At 46.5% G+C, this 27,557-nt stretch overlaps 2 protein-coding genes across 13 annotated transcripts; one reads left to right on the forward strand and one right to left on the reverse strand.

Annotated features, from left to right (window-relative positions):
- Positions 1–811: 811 nt before the first annotated feature.
- LOC136946298 (RING finger protein 223) lies at positions 812–4,979 on the reverse strand. Its single transcript, XM_067240593.1, has 2 exons — positions 4,693–4,979; positions 812–1,811 (listed from the first exon to the last, which is right to left on the reverse strand). The coding sequence occupies exon 2, from the start codon at positions 1,687–1,689 to the stop codon at positions 994–996; it is 696 nt and encodes a 231-aa protein (XP_067096694.1). The 5' UTR covers positions 1,690–1,811; positions 4,693–4,979; the 3' UTR covers positions 812–993.
- A 3,682-nt stretch (positions 4,980–8,661) lies between these two features.
- LOC136945776 (ral GTPase-activating protein subunit beta-like) lies at positions 8,662–27,418 on the forward strand. 12 transcript variants are annotated; one of them, XM_067239801.1, is made up of 32 exons: positions 8,662–8,770; positions 9,398–9,600; positions 10,112–10,314; positions 10,714–10,880; positions 11,121–11,307; positions 11,860–11,991; positions 12,458–12,636; positions 12,821–12,871; positions 14,163–14,314; positions 14,567–14,786; positions 16,404–16,605; positions 16,843–17,010; positions 17,328–17,442; positions 17,590–17,737; positions 18,180–18,244; positions 18,472–18,616; positions 19,331–19,461; positions 19,677–19,859; positions 20,193–20,341; positions 20,442–20,629; positions 20,786–20,889; positions 21,158–21,313; positions 21,528–21,578; positions 21,925–22,134; positions 22,574–22,732; positions 22,839–23,007; positions 23,286–23,408; positions 23,497–23,633; positions 23,946–24,054; positions 24,246–24,324; positions 24,728–24,873; positions 25,280–27,418. In XM_067239801.1, the coding sequence occupies exons 2-32, from the start codon at positions 9,424–9,426 to the stop codon at positions 25,471–25,473; spliced, it is 4,599 nt and encodes a 1,532-aa protein (XP_067095902.1). In that variant the 5' UTR covers positions 8,662–8,770; positions 9,398–9,423; the 3' UTR covers positions 25,474–27,418. The 12 variants fall into 12 exon arrangements, with proteins under 12 accessions (XP_067095902.1, XP_067095904.1, XP_067095905.1 ...); XM_067239803.1 differs by having other exon boundaries at positions 21,161–21,313; XM_067239804.1 differs by having other exon boundaries at positions 19,340–19,461.
- Positions 27,419–27,557: the final 139 nt, after the last annotated feature.

Genomic DNA, 27,557 nt, shown 5'->3' on the forward strand with positions numbered 1-27,557 from the left:
TTTTTTTTATTAAAAATGTGTAAACAAAATATCAAAAAGTATATCAATAATACATCAGAGTATACTGTTCAGTGTGTCAGACTATCTTTGGCTTTGCTTTTGATTGGATAAACTCAGAACACCGTCAGTGACATTTCTACGTTCAGGCAACAAGAGATTCAGTAAAAAAACTAAAAAAACAATCTGTAGCTGTCAGTTGCTCAGTTGTCACCATTCTGATACTGAATATATAAGCATCATTTTTTGGTGCTTAATTTATCAATATATATATATATATATACAGTATATATACAATAGTTATTAGCACAATGTACACAATAATAACTTCAGACTGAGTTGGAAATCAAAGTCAAACTATAGCAGTAAAATCAAAGTGCCAGGATTCCATATTTGTCTATGAATTAATTGAATTGGCGATGTTTAACGTGGTCAAATTGTGATCAAATATGACCAATTTGATGGAGTATGCCGTCTCTAACAGTACAGTTCCCTATACAGTCCAAAATTACAGTACACAACTCAAAACACTGCTTCTGGATGATCCTGAACATATGGCCTTGTAGTGAGCAGGTTCTCAAATCATTCTTTTGAGGGTCTTTGGAGTGAGAGAACATGTAGTGTGAGCTACTCCTCAGTATTCACCAAATGCTGACGTTCTGATTGGTGACTGGGAGTTTAGAGTTCAGAATTTAAGTAGGATGTGTTTTTGGAGGAAAAGGATGCAATGAAGTGATTAGGCAACGTAGTCTCCCGTCGCACATGCAACCAGTGCTGGTGCTTGACGTATAACTTCCAGGTTTACATTTAGTCATTTAGCAGACACTCTTATCCAGAGCGACTTAGAGTAAGTACAGGGACATTCCCCAGAGGCAAGTAGGGTGAAGTGCCTTGCCCAAGGACACAACTTCATTTTTCACGGCCAAGAATCGAACCGGCAACCTTCTGATTAATAGCCCGATTCCCTAACCGCTCAGCCATCTGACTCCCATCTGTTTAAGGCTGTGTGGTGGTGGTTGGGCCTGGTGGTGGTTGGGAGCCGGGATTGCGTGACACACAGCGCAGGTTGCCCGTGGTGATGATGCACTGCAGGGGCCACAGCACGATCACCACCAGTAGTACCATGAGGGCGATGAACAGCAGCAGCCTCTTCCAGTCCGTGAGACGCTCCAGCATGCCCATGCTCCTAGGCCGCCGCGTCTGAGCCGGGGGCTCGCCTGCCTTGCTGGCCCCGATGTCGATGCAGATGCAGAAGGCCGAAGCCGGGCCCGTGGTCCCAGAGTGGTTGTCAAGGGACTGCTTGTAGCAGAGCTTCTCCCCATCCAGCCACACCGGCTCTTCCTGTTGCTGGTGGCTGGGCAGCTTGCAGAGCACCTCTCGGCTGGTGGCCAGGGCCGGAGGGCCCTGCTCGGGCACGGCGGTGGGGTGGCGACAGAAGGGACAGGGGATCTTGCCGCTGCAGCTCGAGTCCTGGTCGGACAGCGACACGGCCATGAGGCGGGAGAGACACTCCAGGCAGAAGGTGTGGGTGCACTCTAGCAACTTGGGGGTCTTGAAGACGTTGTCGTAGGTGTTGTAGCAGATGGAGCACTCCAGGTGGCCGCCGCCCACGGACGCCGTTCTGTCGAGGTTGCTAGGCAACGTCTCCTGGGGGGCTACCTGGGTGTGCCACACTTGGGTGTTGAGAGCCATCTCGACAGGATACAAAGTCCACCGGCTCCTTTCGCACTCGTCTTCTTTTCCTTGTTTTTCTGCAGCGGTGGGGTTCACTCTGGTTTCCAAACCCCTCGTAGTTTGGCCACGTTTTGGATTATCTGGAAGAGAACCAATGGAAACACGGTTTAGTTTATCTTCATAACAGGTTCGGATGCTGTCTGGCTCGTTTTTTATGGATCAGTGTTTTTGTCCTCACACTCTGGTACCTAATCCCTGCCAGATCACAGGATGTGGTACTCCAGTGTGAGTATTCCATTCAAATTCAGAAGTTAATCTGGAAACTTCAAGTCAAATCTATTTATATCATCGTTCACTGTGAGAATGGACATAATCCAGACAGGTTGACAAGATTGAGGTCTGTCAAAGCATAATTAATTTAGAGACGTATTGGAAAGCATTTTGAGTTGGGAATTCATAGACAGTGTGGCATGCATTCAGCCCAGAATGTATACGACATTTTCAAAATAATTCCTAAAAATAAAATAAATGGCTTATTCATTAATTTTTAGGTATACAGTAACATACGGTACTATATAGACAGCCCTGGTCTATCAAGTTTAACCTTGGTGGGGGAGGATTACAAATTTGTAATCATCAAGATGCTAACAGAGCTAATTGACTTTCCTCCGTTTTTTTCCATGTGGCCTACTTTACCCAACATACTGTAAAGTCCTTGGGCACCCTTTAGCATCACCAGCTGTTGAAAGCCTGTTTCTGGTGAGTGAGCAGTTATGTAGGACTACGTAGGGCCGTACCAGAGACAGACAACCCACGCTTTGTTTCTCCTGGATTACACAGATGTCGGCAAGGGCACCCTGCAGAGAGACGGGCCCTGACCAGGGGCTCTGAAAGTCTGCCAGCGAGACATCAACGTGACAGTGCAGCAGAACTGGGGAGTCAGGTGGCTGAGCGGTTAGGGAATCGGGCTAGTAGTCAGAAGGTTGCCTGTTCGATTCCTGGCCATGAAAAATGACGTTGTGCCCTTGGGCAAGGCACTTCACCCTACTTGCCTCGGGGGAATGTCCCTGTACTTACTGTAAGTCGCTCTGGATAAGAGCGTCTGCTAAATGACTAAATGTAAATGTGCACCCTGCTGGGACCCACACTCAGTCATGGAGCAAGGCAGTTTCATCGTCGGCCAGTATGGGCTTCATTTGGTGTGATTGACAGCTGTGTTGAAACGGGACCTCACTTTGTCATGGGTAAGAAGAGTGGTGGGCTGGTGTGTGTGTGTGTGTTGAGGTGGGGTCTATATAGATAGAAACAGAACAGGTGTTCCCCTCATTGTTCTTGAAGGGTTAGTACCCTTCTCACTCTGGCCTCAACACTGCTGCCTACACAAAGTGCCTGCTTGTTCTCTCTCATCTCTGCATCTGCCTTTTGGCATTCCTGTGTAGCTAGCCCGTGCCCATAACTGCCTGTCTACCTTTATGTCCTTTTCTCTGTCTGGATCTTTGTGTATAGCACAGCCCCACAGTTCTAGCTATCTTCAACTTTTCCTAAGTACATAGCATCTGCCCTGACAAAGGACAACGTCATCTGAACAGTCAACAGTGAGTTTAAAGTAAACAGCCCATGGCGATCATGGGTTCTGGTCTAACCTTTTTATTCTACTGTGAACTTAAAAAACAAGATGGAGCCATCCAGACTTTCATGGACTGAGTTGCAAACACAGGACAAGTTTGGTTACATACATTACTGACTTTACGCTCTGGGGGGAAATACTGCCCCCTTTGCTGTGCCCCCTTTGGAGCCAAGCCGACCCTGCTCTTAAGTGAGGTTGAAGATCCCCCAAACTAAGCACAGATCAGAGTAAAGGGGAGACTGTACTGGTCACTCATTGACCAACTGAGTCTGGCCTAAATCTGAGTCTGGGAGATGGAACTGGGAAGTCTTTGTTGTGCTACAGTACACCGGTCTGTTCTCTGAAGTTTGAACCTTTCCTTTCTTGTCGATATCTGCTATCTATATGACCCAGACTGATTATAACCAACAGCCACATGTTTCAGCTCAATTCTCTGTTTACCTGACGGCCCAATTTTATTTCCTTCTTCCCTGAGATCTGCCGGGAAGTGTTTGCGTTTTTGAAATGCAGACGTGCTTAACAGGAGTCATTCCTATGTTGCCAGGGTTCTTTGTTCCCAGGTTCCTATGTTCCACAGCTCTACACAGCACGTAATGGGAACCTGAAAAATATGTTCCTCAGCTTTGTATTCGCTTCATATGGATTAGGGTTAGAGATCTTCCAAAAAATCCAATAAAACGATAACCATTGGTTTTCTTGTTGTTTGAAGCCTTGTTCAATTTTGTTTTATGGACATTTATGATACATTTTTACTTGAAAAACAATAGCAGGGTTAATGTGTGTCAGCAGAATATTGCACTGGAGAACAAAAGATCCTGCATGGGAACATAGACACACTCCCGGAGGTAAGGTTTGTATAGAAGTCCTGTGATCTTCTGTGAATACTGCACCCCATATGCAGTCAATACAATATAGAGGGAAATTAGTCACTATAGTGATCTATATCTTCCAGGCAGCACTGCTTTTCAACTGACTAGTGCGGTCTTTGTGTGGGTTTTGAGGTCACCTGGTGTGGTGTGGTGACTATATTCAGTTAAACTGCCTTCTGGCAGTTGCTCTACCAGTTTTGAAAAATAAACGAAACTTGATACTCAGACATGTAAGATGAGCTTTTAAAATGCTTACAGTGCTACTTCTCCATGCCTATGTCTGTGCAACTCTGTAGTTAAGTGCAACAAATTTGAAAACAAAATCTCATATTACACTGACTGAACTTCCTATTATTGCAGAAGTATTCCGTAAAATGAATCTATATTCTCACACTCACGTTGACATCATATGCCTAAAATAGAATAATATGAGAATTATCCCTGACAGCATTTTTGCAATATCATTAAGAGTTCATCACATTTAAAACCAATAGGCTATTACTTTCATGACATGATCAAGTTTACCTGCACTCTGAGATTAGCTCCCGATAGCCCACTCTCGTTGTCTTCTCCAGTGTACTCTATCCCGTCCCCTCCGGTCCTTTGCAGGGAAAGGACATTTTTTGAAACGGTGGAAACGACTTCTGGAGTTCCACAGCAGTGATGTGAAACGGTCAGATATTGTTTTCCTCTGTTTGAAACTTCAGGCACTGGCAGTTTTAAAAGAATGGAAGGCGTTCAACAGGTGTGCGACGCTCAAAGCTTACACTGTAGTTTGTGTTTTAACGTTAGCGGTTATTTTAGGTCCTTCTTCCTCTGTGTCTGCTGGTCGGTCTCACCTACCATGTTCTTCCGACTCCCTTTTAAGACAGAATGTAAATGACGCTGATAGGGATGGGAGACAATGCTGTGGCCTTGAGGGAGTGTCCGAGAAGGAGAAGGAGGGGGAGGGGATGTCGACTCAATAAACGTTATAACCCCCCCCTCCCTCCCTCCCGCTCCACCTTTCTTTCCTTCTTGCATTCCTCATCTCTGACACCACACATTCACGTTTAGCAAGATCTTGCCACTCACTCATGCCAATTAAAATGACCTATAGTTAGTTACACTATTTAATCTCACTAAAGGCTACTTAAGCCAATAGGAAACAAAACTGTAGCCTATAATTATTAGTTCAGATAAAAAATGTGAACCTCAACATTTAAAATTGACTAAAATGACTAAAATGTAAAATTACTGCAAAACCATATGGTCACATGAAGGATGGCGTCATGTAGGCTACAGAAGTTTAAAGAGGTCGAGTTATCAGTAGCCTACACCACCTCCACTTGTAGTATTGTAACGCTTGTTTGTCCTTGTTTTCCTCCTACAGTGTCATAGGATATGACTACCAGCATAGTAAGCCTTTATGATAGCAGCTGTTGCACTCGGCCCGACACGGTTATTTAGTAACTCAAACACAAATATTGCATTGTCATGACTGCACAGTTCTGCGGTGCTTACAGTAGCTTGGTTTTCAGAAAGGGATAGGCACAGTGACAGAACTTCATTTATTTACCCACCTGGGATTTCTGGGAACGGTACGGTCATACAATCAAATAAATAGTCCAAGTATAGCAACCATGGGCCATTCAGTACACTTGAGCACTATAAAACTATAGGGCGATAAAATAATAGCCTATCTACAGGGTATTTATCAGTAAAATATTTATCTTGTGTACTTATCTCAATTGTTAGGCTCTGTTTTTATTGTATTTTAATAACGGTGTGCCTTGGGAACCAGCCTTGAGGCTTATTCAAGATTGTTTTCCAAAACAGTATGCCTATAAGCTGACCATCGCCTTAATTTATTGTGCTATTTTATATTATTTCCCAATAAATTTGCCGTCAGGAATTTCCTCAATCAATAATACGTTATTTTAAAAACTCTTTGTTGTAGGCTAATTTGTTGTAGTTTTCAGTCAGTTCCATATTGCGAAAGATCGTATGCTTGGCCCTATAGGCTCGATCATCACATTTTAACGGAGGGAATTGAATCAATCTAAAAGTGCCTCTGACAGCCCCACGGTCCATTCTTAAGGACAATAAAAAAAAGAAAGAAACTGAGCTGACAGAGACCTCATAGGAGGTGGAAAGGAAATCTTACGCCTTGAGGCCATTCTTCATACCCCATTAGGCGCAGTCACCTGTGGTCCTGTGTCACCCCAAGGCATCGACCTTCATGGATCAGTAAACACACAGAATAGATTAATTTGTTCCAGTAACAAAACCATTAAGTAGCCTATTTTCATTTAATCACAGGCCTCTGACAAGGGCAATCCTGAAAACAATGTAGCTAGCTGTTACACATAGCCAAGTGGTTTTCTTTTAGATGGTCTGTCTAGCGGTAATGACTTTGAAGCCAGAACTGTGAAGTGGTGGCCTATTGCATGCTTGCGCAATGTAGAGACCAAAACTCTGGTTTGGCACAGCTTACAAAACAAGCCATTTGTAACTTGTGTTTCTGTAATTAGCCTATTGCATCAGTTGCATCTAAATAACCTTTAACATTGGGTTTCCTACATTCAAGAAAACAATATTTTTTAAAGGAAATCAATCAGTCAATATACTTTCTACAAAATAAGTATCTGAACAGAACCATTAAAACGTTGAAAAAAAAGTTCCATTGTCAAAAACCAGTAGCCAACCCACTGTTCAAAATAAATACAAGGACTTAAGGAACTTTCATACTATCTCTAAATTGATTGAAGTAATTCTCCTATCTTTACGACTGTATACTACATGGAAAGGAATCACATTTTCCAAATAAACTTTGGCCCTTCTACATCGGCTATTGCTTTGGCTTGGAGAAGGAAGAAGGAAGAACATTTATCTAGATTCTAGTAATAGCTACACGAACTGCAAACTGCCAGTTCATCTCAAAGATCAGTATCCGAAAACAAAATAAAATTACGGTTTTATAGGTTGTATTTCATAGGCTACTTGTGTAGACTACAGTTTATTGTGTACAATTTCAAAGAGTAAAAAACTTTCGCTTATAAATTGAGACCCAAAATAGCCTATGATACTTGAGATGTCACTTTTTAATTAAAGTAATCCTTATCAACTCCACGGCAGTGTTGTGGAAAATACATTTTATGTTGCCATATTGCGATGCTGCTTAGAAGGACACATTTTAATTAAATGTGTTCCTCAGAAATTTTCTAGACATCTATTGTATTTCCTTTCGAAATGCAGCTCATGCAGGCCATTATACTATCTAATTAACATATGTGGTACTCACTTATTCCCACAAGAATAGGGAATATAACATAACATAATATGTTGGTAATTTGTCACATCTTGGCAAATCGGTAATGGTGCTTAAAAGTATTCTAATCTATGCATTTTAACAATTTATGATTAAAGTGCTAGATTTTCTTCTTTAAAAAATCCTTGCAGTTTCAGTAGAATAAATCCGACAAACCAAACACCAACAGGAATGAGACATCGCCCTCTAGTGGCCAGATAAAGCATGGGAGAGGACTACGTCTGATCAGCTATTCAACATTATGGTGAACCTGTTTTCTGTGAAGGAGATTTGTTATTGTGATTGCACCACATTTTACTGAACACACTTTGATCATTTCATGAACACATAGCTTCAACCTATTATCCTACGTCCCCTTCAACATGTTGACTGCCTCCAATAGAAACGAAATCATAGCCTACCTATCACACACATTGCCTCCTCCCAAAAATGTATTCCCCAACCCCAACCTCTCAGACATCAACAGCAGAGACATTTCACGCAGAGGGTGTACCATTGCTCAGGCACCTATGGTGTCTTGGGAGGTAGGTAGGCTTTAGTAGTGTGACTGTCAGGGGTGTGCTGGAGCAGGAGGTCCCAAAAACTGTGAAACAAGGACAGCAGTGGCGATTTTAGACCCTTTTTAGGGGTGGCTCAAGCACCTAAATTTAATCTCTTCCTGGTAGTTCATGAAGAAAGGGACATCCTTAGTTTTTTCATTCATTCAATATTTTGCATAATAATACATAAATGTATTAATTGTTATCCAGTGAAATTAGGGATTTATTTACAGGCATGCAACTCCTCACCTTTAGTAGTGACTCACGTTTTTGATGTATGCTATACAAAAAAAACATTTATGTTAAAAGAACATGACATTGTTTATAAGAGCACAGATTCTACATAGATCTAGCCTCTTAATTTTGCTCTCAAAGTGCACCAGATTCATGCGTTTAACTTTAACATTTAATAAATTTTCTTCAGGGGCAGCATGCCCCCGGACCCGGATAATTTCCTGAAAAATGTATGTACTGAAGATGAGACGTGCATGCAAGAAGACAAGGTGTTGATGACCGCTTAAGTCTACGGCTTGTAATGGCTTCAAACGCCGAGCTTTGGAGAGGGCGCTATTATACACATTTCCTGCTTTCTGCCTTCTTTGACTAGTTAGTTTGACAGGACAGGAATACCTAGCTAGCTAGCTAAGCCAGAGAGAAGGAAGCGTAGCTAGCTAAGCTTTGATTTTGCGGTGAGGATGCCGAGGATGATGATGGACGGAGGCTACTGATGCATTGAATTGGGATCATTAGAGTTGTGGGGATCGGATTCTTTGTTATGACAACAATTTCCTTTGGGCCAGGTAGGATGTCAAAATGTCAGGCTAACGTTTGTATGGCCAGCTAGCCATCTTCTAGCTTCCTGGCTATCGAGTCAGTCTAATGACATTCATAAAGCAGCTAGCTAGCAAGCTAACCATAATATTAGCCAGTTAGCAAGGCAGTAATATGGGTCAGCGGTGTTTAACTAGATGCACTGGGGTGTTGCAAAATAGAACACAATTCAGAATATAATGTTTTGCAAACATTCGTCTGGGGCTATAGCAAACCAGCTAGCTAGACTAGCTGCTTCAATGTTTTTGTTGATGTATGAGGAGATAAGCCTTGTGTGTTTTCCTGGTCCGTGCATGTGCGTGCTTTAAGATAGATATGCCGAGACTGAATATACGGGCTTGGTGACTATTTCTGTTAGAGGTAATAATCCAGATTGCTTGTCATGCGATATGAATTACTAGCGTGTAATGACGGCACCTGCCTGGGTGTGTTCGTTAGTTAACCAGAAAGGTTGCTGGTTCAACAACATTCGCGGTGGCTACCTGTTGTAAATCTAGTGTGCAGTGTCGTACTTGATCCTCTTAATTCCCAACCCTGTTTCTCTGAGCAGGGTGAGGACGAGAGAGCAGCTGCAGTATGTACTCCGAATGGCGCTCGTTGCACCTGGTGGTGCAGAGTGACCAGGGCCACCTGAGCGTGCTCCACACCTACCCGGGAGGAGTTGGGCTTGAGGTGGCCAATGCTGTGGTCAAACCTCTGGGGACTGCCGTCAGTCCGGTGGCCACTGAAAACATCCTCAAGACGGACAAGGAGGTGAGAGTCAAATTGTCACATACATCACCTAACAAGCTTTATGGTTATGGTGTTGTGTTATTGTTTTACTGTGCCTTGTTAGAGACCATTCTTTGGCACTAACCACGGTAATACTAACATAACTGGGTAATTCTAGTCCTGGATTTTCTGCTACACTTACTATATGCAGTAGTTGTATGTCACTTTGGAAAAAACGTTTGCTGAATGAATTAAATGTTATTCCACATGTCACGTTTAAATGAAATAATGTGACAGTCATGTTCTGACACGTGGCTCAACCTTATATGGGCCATGACCTGTGTTTCCAAATGGAGTCAGGTGGCTGAGCGGTGAGGGAATCGGGCTAGTAATCCGAAGGTTGCCAGTTCGATTCCCGGTCATGCCAACTGACGTTGTGTCCTTGGGCAAGGCACGTCACCCTACTTGCCTCGGGGGGAATGTCCCTGTACTTACTGTAAGTCGCTCTGGATAAGAGCGTCTGCTAAATGACTAAATGTAAATGTTTCCTCAGGTGAAGTGGACTATGGAGGTATTGTGTTACGGCCTAACCCTTCCCCTGGAGGGAGACACGGTAAAGCTGTGTGTGGATGTGTACACGGACTGGATGATGGCGCTGGTTTCCCCCAGGGACTCCATACCCCAGCCTGTTGTGAAAGACCCTAATCTATACGTCCAGACCATCCTCAAACATCTCTACAACGTCTTCCTGCCTAGGTATGACGACTCTGATGAGAAATAACACCCCTGATCTCAACTCTTCATCCTACTCCTCTCCATCTTCTGTCTACATCATCCTCCCATCACCTTCGCTCTCTGCTCCCACATCTCCTCCCACATACCCTCTCTCTCTCTCTCTCTCTCTCTCTCTCTCTCTCTCTCTCTCTCTCTCTCTCTCTCTCTCTCTCTCTCTCTCTCTCTCTGATCCCAACTCTCTATCTCTCTAATCCTGACTCTCTCTCTCTCTCTGTCTCTCTCTCTCTCTCTGATCCTGACTCTCTCTCATCCTGACTCTCTCTCTCTGATCCTGACTCTCTCTCTCTTCCTGACTCTCTCTCTGATCCTGACTCTCTCTCTCTCTGTTCCTGACTGTCTCTCTCTCGTCCTCTCTGGCAGGCCTCAGCAAGATGGTTTGAGCCACATCAGGCTATGCCAGCAGGTCCTTACAGCCGTACAGAAGTTGGCGAGGGAGTCTTCCTTGATGGTGAGGGAGACCTGGGAGGTGCTCCTGCTGTTCCTTCTCAGGATCAACGATTGTCTTCTGGCCCCCCCGACCACCGGAGGTCAGTCCCCGCCTCCTTACCACTGTCTGGCTTCTCTTCTTCTGTGGTTGCTGTTGTGATCCCACATCTTCATAACTGATCTGAGATCTTTACCTCAGCCTGTATGTGGGCAAACATGTCCCTGCTTGGAGTGTGTCAACATGTCCTAGACCGTGCTCTTAAAGTTCACCCTGGCATGATTCACGACAAACACCCTGTAACCCATCGCCGCCCTCCCTGTGCTGCTGTCTGTTTGCCCAGTGGGAGTGGCAGAGAAGCTGGCAGACAAGCTGATGGCCGTGCTGTTCGAGGTGTGGTTGCTGGCGTGCGCCCGTTGTTTCCCCACCCCGCCCTACTGGAAGACAGCCAGGGAGATGCTGGCCAACTGGAGACACCACCCGCCCGTAGTGGAGCAGTGGAGCAGGGTGACCAGCGCTCTCACCTCCAGGTGGGGAACCAACCCAAGCAAGACGTTTTTTTTTTTTTTTTTTGACGAGTATCTCTCAAGCCTCTATCCTAACTCAAACTCGTCACAAAAGGGCTTCCTGTTTGCCATCATATCTGCACTGAAAACCAACATCAAGGTTTTGAAAAACGACATACTCAGGCTCATTACTATGAAAGAAGGGGATGATTCTCTGAGAGGAATCTCCTACTCCAGAGACAGTTGTTAATGCAGAAATTGGAAACCATAGACTGACACGGACACAAGAGCTCTTTTCTAGTTTTGTGAGCTGTCCTAGTTACAACACATGTTGAATTAATCAAACAGGTGTGGAATAGTCTATCCGTCCTGACTTGGTAGCGATTACAAATGGTACAGTTCCTCTACCAGACCACATCATTTGCCTATCCTGCCAATTTGATTATGTGACCAGCGTTCTCAACTGACAAAAAGCTTCTGACACCACCTGTTTCTATCTCTCTCACACAGACACACACACACACACATTAATTCAGGTATATTCCAACAGGAAGTGTGTGTGGGGTTGTTTGACAGGTTGTTGAGGTTCACCCACGGCACCACGTTCCCTCCTTTCAAAGTCCCTGATGAGGACGCCAACCTGATCCCCGTGGAAATGGACAACGACTGTGTGGCCCAGACCTGGTACCGCTTCCTCCACATGCTCAGGTACACCAGGACAAAGGATCCTGTTGTCTTCTCTCTCTCTCTCTCTCTCTCTCTCTCTCTCTCTCTCTCTCTCTCTCTCTCTCTCTCTCTCTCTCTCTCTCTCTCTCTCTCTCTCTCTCTCTCTCTCTTTATCTCTCTCTCCCTCCCTCCCTCTCTCTCTTCCTCCCTCCCTCTCTCTCTTTATCTCTCTCTCTCTTTATCTCTCTCCCCTCCTCCCTTTGTCCTCTCATGAGACAGGGAGGGGCTTGTTCAAGACACTCAGGCCTATTTAGAGTTCCAACTCTTCTAACTTTCAACGCCGAATTGTTACAAAACTAATTTAAAAGGTTTGTCATATAAGATCGCTGAGAATATTTTTATGTTTTGAATTGACCCTGACGTGACGATCCCCTCAACCCTCCATCCAAACTCTCTCTGTTACTCCCCCCTCCCCCCCCCTCCCCCACCCCCCGGCTCGTTTCCACAGCAACCCTGTGGACCTGAGCAACCCTGCGGTGGTGAGCACCACGCCCAAGTTCCAGGAGCAGTTCCTCAACTCCAGCGGCATCCCCCACGAGGTGGTTCTGCACCCCTGCCTGAAGCAGCTGCCCCAGATCTTCTTCAGAGCCATGAGAGGCATCAGCTGCCTGGTGGACGCCTTCCTGGGTACGACCTCACCACGCATCACCGTGGTTACGCAGTTCGTTTCCCTAACACGTTTTTATTTTCATTTATTTAATAAAAAATAAATAAAAAATCGGAGCATTTTAAAATCACCTTAATGATAATTCACTGAAAAGAACCGAATGTTTGAATGGAGACGTGAAAATGTGTGCCTTCATCTCTCTAGGTGTCTCTGTAAAAAGAACGGTACAGGTTCGCAAGGCTGTGGTCAGTCAGGGTACAGTGTGACAATCTCCACTTGCTATACGAAACAAAACCTAAAAACGGCTCATTATGAAAAAGAAAATCATTTCTGCTGCTGGTGTTGGTGTCTGGGTAACATTCTTGATTTGTAACATGGGTTCCCTGGCATATCATACTGCAGATTTGACAGTGGAATAAAAAAAAATTGCTTAACTTGGCTATAACTGAAAGAATTTAGTAAGGCTCTTGCCGTAAGTAATGTTGCAAAGCAAAGACCGGCTGGTTAACTTTCCAAACACTCTTGGTTTTGCAGGAATGATATGCCCTAAAGACAGAATCAGACTGTGACTAGAAAGCAGCTAACTCCCTTTCTAACAATATCCTCCTCTGTTTCCCTCTTACAACGTAAAAGCCTACATAATTGTGTATGAAGTCATGTGGTTGTATCAAGCATAACCAGTTCCTTATCTGTGAACACACATCTGGGGACACTTCACTTTCAAAACGTCTGTGTGTCTCCTGCCAACTCTCTGTTCTAATGGGAGTCAGATGGCTGAGCGGTGAGGGAGTCGGGCTAGTAATCAGAAGGTTGCCAGTTCGATTCCCGGCTGTGCCAAATGACGTTGTGTCCTTGGGTAAGGCACTTCACCCTACTTGCCTCGGGGGAATGTCCCTGTACTCACTGTAAGTCGCTCTGGATAAGAGCGTCTGCTAAATGACTAAATGTAAATGTGATGTAATGTCTGGATGAGGGAGTGTGAGAGGCTGTAGCTGCTCTCACATGTCTCCTACTGTAAGGTCTGACCTGCTCGGAGAGGAGGGGGTGGAAGTTGTTAACCTGTAAGACCCCTGGTTGTAATATTACAATGTCACTTTTAGTTCTTTAATTGATAATTTCTTTTTTTGGGGGAGAAATACCACATTTATCCAATGGCATTGCAAGGCAAGACCATTGGTTATGTAAATGTGGTCTTTCAAAAAAAGAAATGAGCAATTAAAGAGCTAAAAGGGACGTTGTAATTTTAAACCGGGTCTTACAGGGTCTTACATGTTGATGTTCAATCTCCTCTTCCCACCAAAATAACACACAAGAGGACAATGACAGGCAGTAGGCATTGGCTAGTTTGCCCCCAGACCACTGATTCAGGGCCAGATAAGCTTAACGTCTCTTAACAGCATCCACCGTTAGAGAGACAAATCACATTTGGCCCTGGATAAGTCGCTAGGGGCAACCTTCTGCTACTGTTACTGGTGACTTCTGTTTTCCTTTCTTTAACCACGGTGAGTCTCTGTGTTGTCTTATTCCGTGACCTTCTCCTTTCCAGGCATCTCTCGGCCTCGGGCTGACAGTGCCCCTCCCACCCCCGTCAACAGGCTGAGCATGTCCTCTCCTCCTTCGGTCAACAACACCACGCCCCCTCACAGCCGAAAGCAGCGACACACCGTGGTCACCAAAACCTACAGCAAAAGTTCCACTGTGAGTCACTGCAGCAGGTCTGCCAAGCCAAGGTGTAGGCAGTCATATTCCTGGGAGGGGGGGGGGGGGGTGGTATCCTACATACCACCTGGTATCTGGGAGACCAAAGATTCCATCAGGTATCTAGGATAGAAATCGGGGCTGCTCACGTCATAACTAGGCTAGAAGCATGCCAGAAATGTAAACATCTTTACTTGGTGGTGGTGATTGTGTACAAGATGTGCTTGTCTCTTGTCTCTGCCTCCTCTACAGGGGAGTGTCTCCCAGCCGAACAAAGTGTCCCAGCAGCCTTCCTCCTCCCCCACCCTGCTCTCCAGCCCCAATCAGAGCAGCTGGGAGTCCAGGCCCCTCCCCGCCCCGGCTAGGGCCAAGGTCAACAGCATCCTCAACCTGTTTGGACAATGGCTGTTCGACGCTTCTCTGGTGCACTGCAAGCTGCATAGCGGCCTCAGTAGAGATCCAAGCATGACTGGTAAGACCTGAGGCCGTTAGCCTAGCTGCTAGCATGGAGGATAGCTTAGTAACAAGACATTTACACTGTATGTTGGTAGGTGTGTTGTTTATCTGTGTGTGCATGTTGATGTGGGTTTAGGGTTTAGTGTGTGTGTTGTCAAGTGTGTTTTTCTCTTTCTTCACTTGTGTTTTGCTGTGTGAACTAAGTGTTTCTGTTCAGATGCACAATCAAATGGATAGATCACTTCACAACCATCAGGGTAACAATAAGCACCACAGTTTGTGAGATTTATCGTAGAAATGCCCGTGTAGATGTGGGAAACTGTCTGTCTGTCACTAAAAGTAGTCACCTTCTCATGAATCCTGTCTAGGACTCGCAGGCCCGTATGAAGTAGAAGAATGAGTGTGGATGTGAAAGACTTCCTCGAGTTCCATTCCTCTAGTTCCATTCCTCTAGTTCCATTCCTCTAGTTCCATTCCTCTAGTTCCATTCCTCTAGTTCTATTCCTCTAGTTCTATTCCTCTGTGTGTCAGTGTTCTGTCCTGCATGCTGACTCTCGTCAACCATGTCTGACGTTGCTCTGTGCTGCAACAGTTTCAGGGTCCAAGGTCATCCATTGAGGAGGAAACACAATTCATGCTTGATGAATTGAGAAAAAAAAAAAGAAAAAAAAATCTTGATCTGCTTTGATTTGTCTCCACTATTTTCTGTTATCTTGCAGCCTCTTTTATCCAAATTCTCCTTTCTTATAAATCTTGTAAGTAGGAGCGGTGGCTTACTTCTTGATTCGCAGTCTCAGTTCTTCCAACCCCCCCCCCCCCCCGCCCCACCCCCGCTTTGGTTTCGTTCTCCATGATCATCACAAAACCATTGTTTCTTTATCCTCGCCCATCTGGACGTTCTTTTAACGTTCTTTCAACGTTCTCCCAGGAGAAGGAAGCACAGACTCACCGCTGTTGTAGTACAGCGTTGCCAGTTTGTGACTACACCACCTCATCTCAGCGGTTATTCTGTTGTTTTTCCTTTGAGGCCACTAACCTTGTTATGTTTGCCCCCCCCCCCCCCCCCGACAATTTCTCTATATTTTTGGGTTTATTTTGAATTCACTATTCTGTTGTAAGTTCATCTGGACTTCTGTTTGGTGCCTCAATGCATGAAGTGAATGTGTCTACGGCGTGACTGTGATGTCACCATGCGTGACTGTGATGTCACCATGCGTGACTGTGATGTCACCATGCAGGGAAGCTGACACATGGACTTTGCAACCACTGGAAAAAAAAAACATGGTTACGTTTCAATTCAGCTGAAACCTCAGTTACTCGTTTAGTTTTGTGTCAAATTCTTTGTGTCAGAAGTCCCTTCTGTGTGTGCCTGCTGACTGTGAGCGCGTGTTGGATTTCGGTATCAGTACGTCCTTGATCCCAGTCTTACCCCTCCCTCTGTTTTCTATTCCTAATACACGTTTGTCTGTTTCAGTTTCCCCGCGTGCGTGTGCTTGTGTGTGTGTGTGCTTGTGTGTGTGTGCGACCGCATACGATTTAAGTTTTCTTTCCGTTTTGTACGCGTGCATGCGCAAGGACGACCGCCTGTCATCCACGGGGTCCTTTCACTGCCGTCTCGTCCTGCTCTCCACAGCCGTAGCCACCCAGGTGGGTCTGGAGCTGAGGAGGAAGGGGTCTCACATGTCCGCAGACTCCATGGTGTCCAACCCCTTGTTCGACGCCAACGAGTTCCCCGAGAGCTACGAGTCGGGCCGGGCGGAGGCCTGTGGGACACTCTGCCGCATCTTCTGCAGCAAGAAAACCGGAGAGGACATCCTTCCTGTCTACCTGTCCAGGTGAAACTCATCTCCCCCCTTTCCCGTTGGCGTGCTAGCGGCTCACGTTAGCCGTGGTGTTAGAAATAATGTCAAAAGTTATGTGGAGGTGAGTTCAGGGTTGGATCACGCCAAAAGCCTGCGCAAGCCTGTTTTAACTGATTCGTTTGTATTATACCTACCACGTTTTGTAAGTGTTAGACGTTTGTTTTCAAGTCGTCGTTTGTGTTTTGAACAGCCTTCTGTCTGTCTCGGCAGGTTCTACATGGTTCTGATCCAGGGCCTACAGATCTCAGACTTCATCTGCCGGCCGGTGCTAGCCTGCATCATCCTCAACTCAGCCTGCCTGTTCTGCTCCGACCTGAAGGGCGTCAACGTGGTGGTCCCCTACTTCATCTCAGCTCTGGAGACCATCCTCCCCGACAGGTAGCTGAGAGGCAGCAGAAGCTTCAAGGGCTCCCAGGTGTCAGTGGACCTCATGGTGTTCCAGCCCCGTGTTTGACGCAGAGGAGTTCCCTGAGAAAATGTTGTCGTGAAACCGTAGCCGCATGTATATTCAAGTCAATGCACTTTATTTGTCCCTGAGGCGCATGTAGCTATTACATTATAATAGCCAGTGCATGTAATTCATGATGCTGAAGCTTTTTGCCAAAGACACCTTCAAATAAGAGTATTTTGTGCAAAGTTAATGTACAGTAAGTGAGCCATGTATGGATTAATGGACCACATCTGTCTGTCCCCAGGGAACTGTCCAAGTTCAAGGTGTACGTGAACCCCACAGACCTGAGGAGGGCATCTATCCACATCCTCCTCTCCATGCTGCCCCTGCCTCACCACTTCGGCAACATTAAGTCAGAGGTACCGTGTGGCCTGCGGTTCTGTTTGGGCTTTTCCCCTGGAGAAACCCCCCTTGGTGTGTGTGCAGACTGAGCGTTTGTGTGGGGGACCAGCTGACACAAACTCATCATCCTCGTCACGTGTGGTGTTTTCCTCTGGCCTGGGCAGGTTCTGCTGGAGGGGAAGTTCGGCGAGGATGACGGCTCGCCTCACGACCAGCCTGTTTCTTTCCTGTCGCTCAGACTGCGTCTGGTCAACGTCCTCATAGGGGCTCTGCAGACGGAGACTGACCCCAACAACACCCAGCTCATCCTAGGTAGGCCCTCCACCCAGACCCCCTCCACCCAGAGCCCCTCTACCCTCCACCCAGACCCCCTCCACCCAGAGCCCCTCTACCCTCCACCCAGAGCCCCTCTACCCTCCATCCAGAGCCCCTCTACCCTCCACCCAGACCCCCTCCACCCAGACCCCCTCTACCCTCCACCCAGACCCCCTCCACCCAGACCCCCTCTACCCTCCACCCAGACCCACTCCAACCTCCACCCAGACCCCCTCCACCCAGACCCCCTCTACCCTCTACCCTCCACCCAGACCCCCTCTACCCTCCACCAAGACCCCCTCTACCTTCCACCCAGACCCTCTCTACCCTCCACCCAGACCCCCTGCATCCTCCACCAGACCCCCTCCATGCTCACAAAACTGTTCTAGTTTCTTTTTGACTGATCTGTTTCTGTCTTTTTTGTTCTTCCACTTGACAGGTGCAATGCTCAACATTGTGCAAGACTCTGCACTTCTGGAGGCTATAGGAACACAGACTGAAACAGTATGGCCTTTATTGTCAACACATCTAACACACAAATTATGCTAACGCTAACAATGCTGCAGTGATCCAACCCTGTCTGTCTGTCTGTCTGTCTGTCTGTCTGTCTGTCTCTCTCTGTCTGTCTCTGTCTGTCTGTCTGTCTGTGTGTGTGTGTCTGTGTGTGTGTGTCTGTTTGTGTCTGTGTGTGTGTGTCTGTTTGTGTCTGTGTGTGTGTGTGTGTGTTTCAGGGCAGCGTTGACGGGAGCCACGCAGGACTGAGGAGTAACAGCCACAGCCGTACTAACAGTAGCATCAGCTTCACCAGCGGGGGCAGCGCTGAGCCCACCAGCCCAGACTCAGAGCGCCCAGGTCAAGCCCTGCTCCGAGACTACGGTGAGCACTTCCTGTTCGGGAACTGTCATATCCTGCCGGCCGTTATTATGATTAAGCTGGGGCCATTTTGTAGGAACTAAACTGGAGTTTTAATTGCATATCTGACAATGTTATCGCCGTGCAAACTTAACACAATGAACACTTTTTTTGTATTGTAGCCAACGTGGTAAAAGTGGTGTTCAGAGTTAAGAAGCGTTGGGTAAAATGCATCTGTAGGTGATCCGGATGCCTCTCTGCTGTGGTGCAGTGCTCTCTGTCCACATCTCCTCTCCCATGAGGTTCTCTTCTCCCTTCGTGTGCCTTCTCACCTTCCTGGTTGATGTGCTGTGTTTGTCACTGGCATGACATGGGTGACATGATAAGATTTGTCATAACCAACCAACCATTCCTCCCCCCTTCCCCCTCCTCCACTACTCAGTATGAGGGCAGGGTCGGCTTCAAGGGGAGTTATTCACAGGCAAAGGCGCCCCCAAATAGAATACTTTGTCCCCCCATTATTTAAGCTAAAACAATTTCTATAAGAGAGCTAAAATGCCCCCTTGCGGAAACCAGATCCCGGTCCATCCGATTGGTGCTGGAGCCGAGCCTGTGTGAGGGGGTTTCAGCCAGCGGCTCCTCCCTCCCCCAGCATGTCCTAACAGCCAGCGTGTGTGCTCCTCTGCTGTCTCTGCGTGGTGGTGGGCCTTTTCCGGGTGTGTTTGTTATATCTTCCAGCTCTTCCAGATACGGCCGCGGGGCTGCTGGTGCGCAGCATCCACCTGGTGACCCAGAGACTCAGTGCCCAGTGGAGGGCTGAGATGAGCATCTCCCTGGCTGCCCTGGAGCTGCTGGCTGGCCTGGCTAAGGTGAGCCTCCACAGACCCACCACTAGAGGGCGACGCTTCCCTGCTGGCTGCATCAGCAGGGACAATATCACTCCTCAAAGACTAACCTAAAATGCACACAACTGCTTAAAAATCGACAACATAAAACACAAGGTATATCCTGACCCCACCGTCCGCCCCGACCCTGTGCTCGCCGCGTGACCGTCGCTGCGTCTCCGCCTCCCCTCGTCCTCCAGGTGAAGGCGTGCGTGGACTCGGCGGAACGCAAGCGTGCGGTCAGCTGCGTATGCGGCTACATTGTGTTCCAGTGCAGCCGCCCCGCCCCCCTCCACTCCCGGGACCTCCACTCCATGATCGTGGCGGCCTTCCAGTGCCTGTGTGTGTGGCTGACTGAGCACCCAGACATGCTGGATGAGAAGGTGATCTTCCACACCCCCACATCCTTAACGGACAGTTTCAACCCAACACGTGTTGTTGTGTTTTTTGGGGGTTGTAAAGCCTGGAACCTACATTATGAGCAGGAAAAGAGTTCCTCTTTTGCTTATGACTAGGGTGCCATAGTTAATGAATACAGCAATTTATGAGATCTGGTTAATATGGAAAAGATTAGGATGATTTAGTCAAAATTGTCACAGTTGTATTGTTAGGACAAACAAGTGTAAAACCAGGTTTCCTCAACAGGAACTTATAATATTTTACAGTTTTCTGCTAGACTGTAGTATTTGCTGATGGGTGGCTGTGTGTGTGTGCAGGACTGCCTGATGGAGGTGCTGGAGATCGTGGAGCTGGGGATCTCAGGCAGCAAGTCCAGACACGACCAGGAAGTGAGACACAAGGGGGAGAAGGAGCATAACCCCGCCTCCAAGAGGGTGAAGGATGCTGCCGAGGCTACTCTGTCCTGGTGAGGCCCTCTCCAAGCTCCTATTGGCTACTGACATTAGAACTTCCTGTCCATGGGTCTTGTTTGTAAACCTGTCTGCCCTCTGATTGGTGTTTTGTAGCATCATGCAGGTCCTGGGGGCGTTCCCATCCGCCAGTGGCCCCGCCTCCACCTGCAGCCTGCTGAACGAGGACACTCTGATTGGCTACGCCAGACTTAGCTCCACAGGGGCTAGCAACTTCCGCTACTTTGTCCTGGACAACTCTGTCATCCTAGCCATGCTGGAGCAGCCGCTGGGTAATGAGCAGAGTGAGTCAGCAACCAGAGCGTCCGAGCATCCAGTAACAGCGACAAGTGGATAGCGAGGCGGCCATTTTGGCTCAGACCAGTGGATAACTGTCACTGAGTTATTTAGCAGTTTGGCGTTACCCGGCCGCGTCCTGACTGCTGCTTGTGTCTCTCCAGACCCCAGTCCGTCCGTGACGGTTCTGATCCGAGGGATGGCGGGCAGACACGCCTGGACCATGCAGCTCTTCCACCAGCCCAGAGGAGCCCGGGCCAACCAGAGGGTGAGAAGAACCAGACTGCCCGTCAGTTATACACACGCACAAACACTCATATCAACACTCAGGACATCACTCTCCCACTACACGGAACACGCATCATTCAGAACCACTGGGAATGGTTTTCAGAGGCTGGTTTTAAAAGCTGTTGACCCTGACCCTGTGTGGTGAACCAGTAGCGGACATCCTCAACGTGAACTGTGATCGTCCCTCATCTTTCACCCCTGCTCCTGGTGCTCCTTCCAGCTGATTCCATGCTCCTCCTCTCCTACAGCAGGTGTTTGTGCCCGAAGGCCGGCCCACGCCCAACAATGACGTAGGCATCAAGTACACCGTCAAGCAGAGGCCCTTCCCTGAGGAGGTGGACAAGATCCCTCTGGTCAAGGCTGACGTCAGCATCCCTGATCTGGATGACATTGTCAACAAGGAGGTGAGATCCTCCAGGTCCAGCTGTGACCTGGCTGTAGGATAGGTGCTTCCGTTCCTCATTTGGATTCTGTGGTAACCTGCCACCGAATTTGTTTTATTTTAAACGGCAAGGTTACAATTTGCAACTCCAGTGAGTCAGTCATTCACCATTCAGATCTGCCAAGTTCTACACCCAACGCTTGTAAAAACAACATGAATGTTTTGTGAACTGACAGGATATGGATGACGTGGCAGATATGTGCTCCCTGAGGGGTAATATTTCATACGTGAGTTGTTCCTGCCTTCAGGGGAGGGAGAGGTCTCAAGTGTCTATGGGCCTGGCAGGCTTTTCTCTCCAAATACTTTATCACCTTGTCATTTGTCACTGTTTTCACTCAAAGAAATCGCTCGAGGCTAACATTTCTCTGTTCCCTGACACGGGGTGAGGTTGTGGTTAAGTTTGGGTTCTAGAAACTTGGTGAAACTGAGGATTCTGAGGATTGTATGAATCTGTGTAGGTGAGAGTAATGAAATGTGTGTGTGTGCCGAGGGATAGTGGTTTGTGTGTGTGTGTGTGTGTGTGTGTGTGAATACTGGCCTCACAGTCTTTGTTCGGTCCGTTCTTCTTCACAGCTGGAGGTGCAGCACGACAAGCTAAGCAGCGTGATGAACAAACAGATAGAGTACGAGAGCTCCCTTGAGCGCCATAGCGACGACCTCTGGAGGTCGAAGCCGTTCCCGGACCCCCAGACCGACTGCAAACCCCCCTCACCTGCTCAGGAGTTCCAGACAGCCCGCCTCTTCCTGTCGCATTTTGGCTTCCTGTCTCTAGAGGCACTGAAGGTTGGGCACTGTAGTTTTCTCATATCCAGATATATATGTTGTCTTGACTTGTCTAGCGCTCACATCCCATAATATGAAATACATATATTCCCAGCAGGAATCCTCATAATTAACCGTGTAACCGCTAACCGACAATACGAATGTTTACCGGTTAATACTAGCTATCGGTTAAACAGTGTTGCCAATTTAGCAACAATTTCGATAGATTTTGCACGCTAGGGAGTCAGGTGGCTTAGCGGTTAGGGAATCGGGCTAGTAATCAGAAGGTTGCTGGGTCGATTCCCGGCCACGTCAAATGACGTTGTGTCCTTGGGCGAGGCACTTCACCCTACTTGCCTCGGGGGGGAATGTCCCTGTACTTACTGTAAGTCGCTCTGGATAAGAGCGTCTGCTAAATGACTAAAATGTAAATGTCTCAATCTTCAATGTCCCCCCCCAGGAACCTGGAAACAGTCAACTACCTCCTCATCTGATTGGTCTAGACTCCTCACTCCCAGGCTTCTTCGAGGACATCGCCTACCTGGACCTGTTGCCATGCCGACCTTTTGACACCGTCTTTGTATTCTACATGAGGGCGGGGCAGAAAAGTAGTCAGGAGGTGAGAACCGGCTAAGATTTCACAAACAGAGCTTGGCGCCTTCGAATATCGACTATAATTCCCCATCCATCATATGTCCTGAGACTACTTATTTTGTGATTGGTAGATCCTGAGGAATGTGGAGTCGTCGTCCAGTGTCCAGCCCAACTTCCTGGAGTTTCTTCTGTCGCTAGGCTGGCCTGTGGACGTGGCCAGTCATCCTGGCTGGACCGGACACCTGGACACCAGCTGGACCCTCAACTCCTGCTCTGACGGCCACGACGACCAACAGACAGGTGAGACACCTGCCCAGGTACAGACAGGTGAGGTGTGAGACACCTGCCCAGGTATAAGACAGACAGGTGAGATGTGAGACACCTGCCCAGGTAGAAGACAGACAGGTGAGAGGTGAGACACCTGCCCAGGTAGAAGACAGTAGGAACTGAACCCAGCGCATCAGTGTATCCACCTACTGCATCGCGTGAACCCATGAAGACAAAAACACTTCCATGAGTGTGGGTGAAGATGGTAACTGTTGTGTGTGTGTGTGTGTGTGTGTGTGTGTGTCCGGCAGAGGAGGAGTCCACACCACAGGACACGGGCGGCTCCGTGTTTAACGGGGAGAAGAAGGTGTTATACTACGCCGACGCTCTGACCGAGATCGCCTTCGTGGTCCCATCTCCGACGGACTCCTCAGGTCGGTGTTGTTCAAGTACGCTAGCGGGCCTCAGTGGAGTTGGGTCCTGGTCAAATGTATTGTAAGATGGATTTCCCCCTGTTTGCAGAGGAGTCCTCGGTGCACAGTGACTCCACAGTGGAGGCAGACACCAACATGGACGCCCTGCCTAACTTACTGAAGCAACCCAATCTCACTCTGGAGCTGTTCCCCAATCACTCTGACAACCTGGAGACGGCCAAGAAGGTGAACTGTTACCCACACTAGGATGGGATTCTGTCACTGGTCATCTTCTGAATAAATAACCCATTTTGATAACAAGCCATGATAAAAATACATTTTAAAAAGATAAGACATGCGCACACACATATGTGTATATATATATATTTAAAAAAAAGATAAGACATGCACACACACACAGCCACACCATATATACATATATGTACATAACTAGTGTGTATATGTAAAGATACAGAGATCATATTTGCATCTAACAAACCAGACCTATCCAGGATGAGTGGTGCGGTTAACACCTCTACATGTGACGTTCCTCTCCAGCTCAGTCCCCTGGTGAAGACCAAGAGAGCCTCCACAGGAAGGGCTGCCCCTCCCCTGGGGCCAGAGACCAAGGTGTTGGTAGTTTGGGTGGAGCGCTTCGATGACGTCGGTAAACAACCTCCACCACTTCCTCCTTTACCAGAATAAAACCACACATCCCCTTTCGAGGTGCCGTTTCTGGCCCGATTTGATTATACCTGTGATTTAAGAAGTATTAATAGGCTGAAACTCAGTCATGTGACCCTCTCACCCCCTCCCCCATAGCCTAATTCTTTTTGTGTGTGTTTTTGTCGTATGTAGAGAACTTCCCTCTTTCAGATCTTATGGCAGAAACGACCACAGGGTTGGAGGCGAGCGCCAGCAACAGCACTTCCTCCCGGTACGGGAAGCCACACCTACTCCCACAGACACTGCCGCTGCTGTCTGAGATTAGTCAACCCCATCTTCAGTCAGACATGATTACTGGGAGAATCAGACAGATGTTCAAGCACGTCCAAATGTTTCAACATAAAGCGTCATGCTGTTACAGTTGCTACCCATCCTAGTTTCTTAGTTTATGAGCACATCCTGCATCATCTATGTGATTATCTGTGTTTAGAGAATATTCAGTTGCAACCTGACAGATTTGAAAGAAAATGCCGCTTGAATGATCAGTCAACATCACCATTCTGCTCTTTAGCCAATATTTTTAAATAGAAATGACGATATATATAAATATATATATACATATAAAATGTTTAAATTAAACTCCCCACCTCCTTCACCTCTCCATCTCTCTGAAGGTCAGGGTTGGAGAAGGACATCCCCCTGATCTTCATCCACCCTTTGAAGACGGGCCTGTTCAGGATTAGACTCCATGGAGCCGTGGGCAAGTTCAGCATGGTCATCCCCTTGGTGGACGGAATGGTGGTTGGCCGCAGGGTACTTGGTCAGTACCTCCTCACTGTTTTCTATCTCATTTAGTCATTTAGCAGACGCTCTTATCCAGAGCGACTTACAGTAAGTACAGGGACATTCCCCCAAGGCAAGTAGGGTGAAGTGCCTTGCCCAAGGACACAACGTCAATCTGGCACCTCCGGGAATCGAACTGGCAACCTTCTGATTACTAGCCCGCTTCCCTAACCGCTCAGCCACCTGACTCCCACTCCTTGCCTATTCACTTTTACTTCCTTGATCTAGGACAGAATATTATCTTGAAACCTATCAGCTTGTATATTCATATTAGTACTTTTATATTGATACTATATTAAGTATTTGTTTCCTTTTTTTATGCCCCCTAACGTGTTTGCTGACCAGCCAGTTTGTTGTTATTTCTCTCTCTCTCCCTCTCTCAGGGTTCCTGGTGCGTCAGACAGTCATCAACGTGTGCCGGCGAAGGCGTCTGGAGAGCGACTCCTACAACCCTCCCCACGTCAGGCGAAAGCATAAGATCACAGAGGTCGTCCACCGCTACCGAAACAAACAGCTGGAGCCAGAGTTCTACACCTCTCTCTTCCAAGAGGTGGGAGTGGGGAGGCCTCACCTTTGACCCCTCTGTAAAGGCACACCTGTATGCAGACACACACACACCACATACACACATAACCACTCACAGATTGTCTATATTTTTACTGTAGTTTGTAATTTATATCAACACTTGTCTGCCATTTACCAAGCGCAAAGTGTCACAGAAAAAAATGCAAAGGATAGATTTATACACACCGGAGCCTAACTTGGAATGGCCCTGTCAGTTAATAAGCTTTGGGTAGAGGACTCTGCCACCCATGGTTCTGAGTCCACGCTTTGTGGCAACAGTTTCTGCCTTTCTTTGAATGCAATAGAGTAGCCTATGCCTTTCTGAAGTTACTTTGAAGATGTGCTGTTGGCCTTGAAATCCTCCATTTTACAGTGTGTGATGACAGTATTTTAATGTATGCTGATTTGCCTAAAGTATCAGGTTTGTTTTCTGTGGAGCTAACATACACAGACGGGCATTTGTTTAAAAGAAAGAAAAAACTGAGGTGGAATTTGATATTTGTTTCTGTTGAACCTCTGGGAATATTTGGAGCTAGTCTTCCCTGCTGTTGAGTTGCCCCATCCTGTGGAGCATGATCTTTCAGTCACTCTTAATGTACTTGGGCCTAAACTCAAGACCTAAAGTCTAGGTTGCAATCTGTTCACCACTGTTTTGGTATAAACTTTGATTTCGTTATGACCATTTGAAGTACGTCCAAGGATAACTGACAAACCCCACAGATACATTATTTTTTAAAGGATTTTAATCAGGTTTTATGCTTTTCAAGATGTTAAATTATTAGAATTTATGGGTTATATTGCACTGTATGTGAGTGGAGACTTTTGCACCTGAGATGTGATTGTGCTCCTGTCTACTCGACACTGTCTCACAGTCAGGGGTTTTATCTGTATCAAGTGTGTTCAGCGCCAGTCATAGCATCGCCTCAGTTGTAGTCTATAGAGAAAACAGACCATAGGAAATAATCCTTCTCTCTTAGTACTGAGTCATCTCACAAGATCACCTCACCTTTGCACCATTCCATATTATAAGGGTGGTAACTTGACAACCAAGTTTGCGTTCTCTTTAGTTTACTTTACCAGTGATATTAATGGAGGTTGATATACAGACCAGAAAATGTATTCTAAGGATACCATAAATATCATGAGATTCCCTTTTCAAAATAACTTATCTATACAATCATGGTTACTCCTGTTTACTTTGACTAGTTTGTTTACCTTGTTTTGTTTACTTACTGTACTATTGTTCCAGTGCAAACCCTTAACTGTCTGCCTGTAATAATGTGAAGTTACTTATGGTCATGATTGAAGAGGAGACCTGCGGGCTTTTACATAGTACTGTGGCTGAAGTCTTAATGCACTGAGCTCACTTTTTTGGTTTACTTTCCTCCTCTTTGTCCTCTCGCATACCTTTAGTTTTTTTTTTTTACATTAGTTTGCGGTGCAAAAAAAACATGTACCTTGAAAGAAGAGTTTTATCTTGTGAAATGTGAATTGTCAGAAGGTTTACTTTATCAGTTTCTAAAATCGAGTTTATGGATCATGTTCCCCTACTTGTTAGTGATCTTATGAATTTGCGTGCTTTTTTTTGCACATGCCTTTTAGTTATGGAAAATGAAAGCAAATTATGAAATATGAATCAGAGCAGTTGTACACAATCAGTCATTCCTTAACTAAATTACTCATTTGCCGTTAGGTCATATTTAAGGTTTTAACTTGTATAGAAAGAGGAGGTTGTGTACATAAGACTTACGATATGAGTTGTCTGTTGCATTCCTAGGTTGAAACGGCAAAATAATATTTTATGTATGTATGCAATTATATTTGGGAGAATCACAGTGGGTATTTTATGTCATTCATTGATTAATACTCTCAATGCTCATTTAATTTCTCCTTGTCCTTTCTGTTGAACTTTTGTTTACAGGGTGAATTTGACCAATAAAGTGAATTTACACTTGGAACTTGTGTCCCATGTCTAAATAAATTCAAATGTATTTGAATTCCATATTGTCAGGAAGAGAGGTTGTAGTTTGCTCAACGGTGATGCTACCCCCCACTTATAGAATCAGAATCAGAAAGGGTTTTGATCACCATAAAAGT

This window comes from Osmerus mordax, chromosome 7, assembly GCF_038355195.1.
Source record: "Osmerus mordax isolate fOsmMor3 chromosome 7, fOsmMor3.pri, whole genome shotgun sequence".
In the NCBI taxonomy this organism is placed as follows: Eukaryota; Metazoa; Chordata; class Actinopteri; order Osmeriformes; family Osmeridae; genus Osmerus; species Osmerus mordax.

Excerpts from the sequence above, each read along its gene's own strand:
- LOC136946298 (XM_067240593.1), bottom strand. The coding sequence starts at position 1,689 with ATGGCTCTCAACACCCAAGTGTGGCACACCCAGGTAGCCCCCCAGGAG.
- LOC136945776 (XM_067239801.1), top strand. The coding sequence starts at position 9,424 with ATGTACTCCGAATGGCGCTCGTTGCACCTGGTGGTGCAGAGTGACCAG. Across the intron at positions 9,601-10,111 it reads TCCTCAAGACGGACAAGGAG|GTGAAGTGGACTATGGAGGT; the intron begins GTGAGAGTCAAA and ends ATGTTTCCTCAG. Across the intron at positions 10,881-11,120 it reads GGCCCCCCCGACCACCGGAG|TGGGAGTGGCAGAGAAGCTG; the intron begins GTCAGTCCCCGC and ends CTGTTTGCCCAG.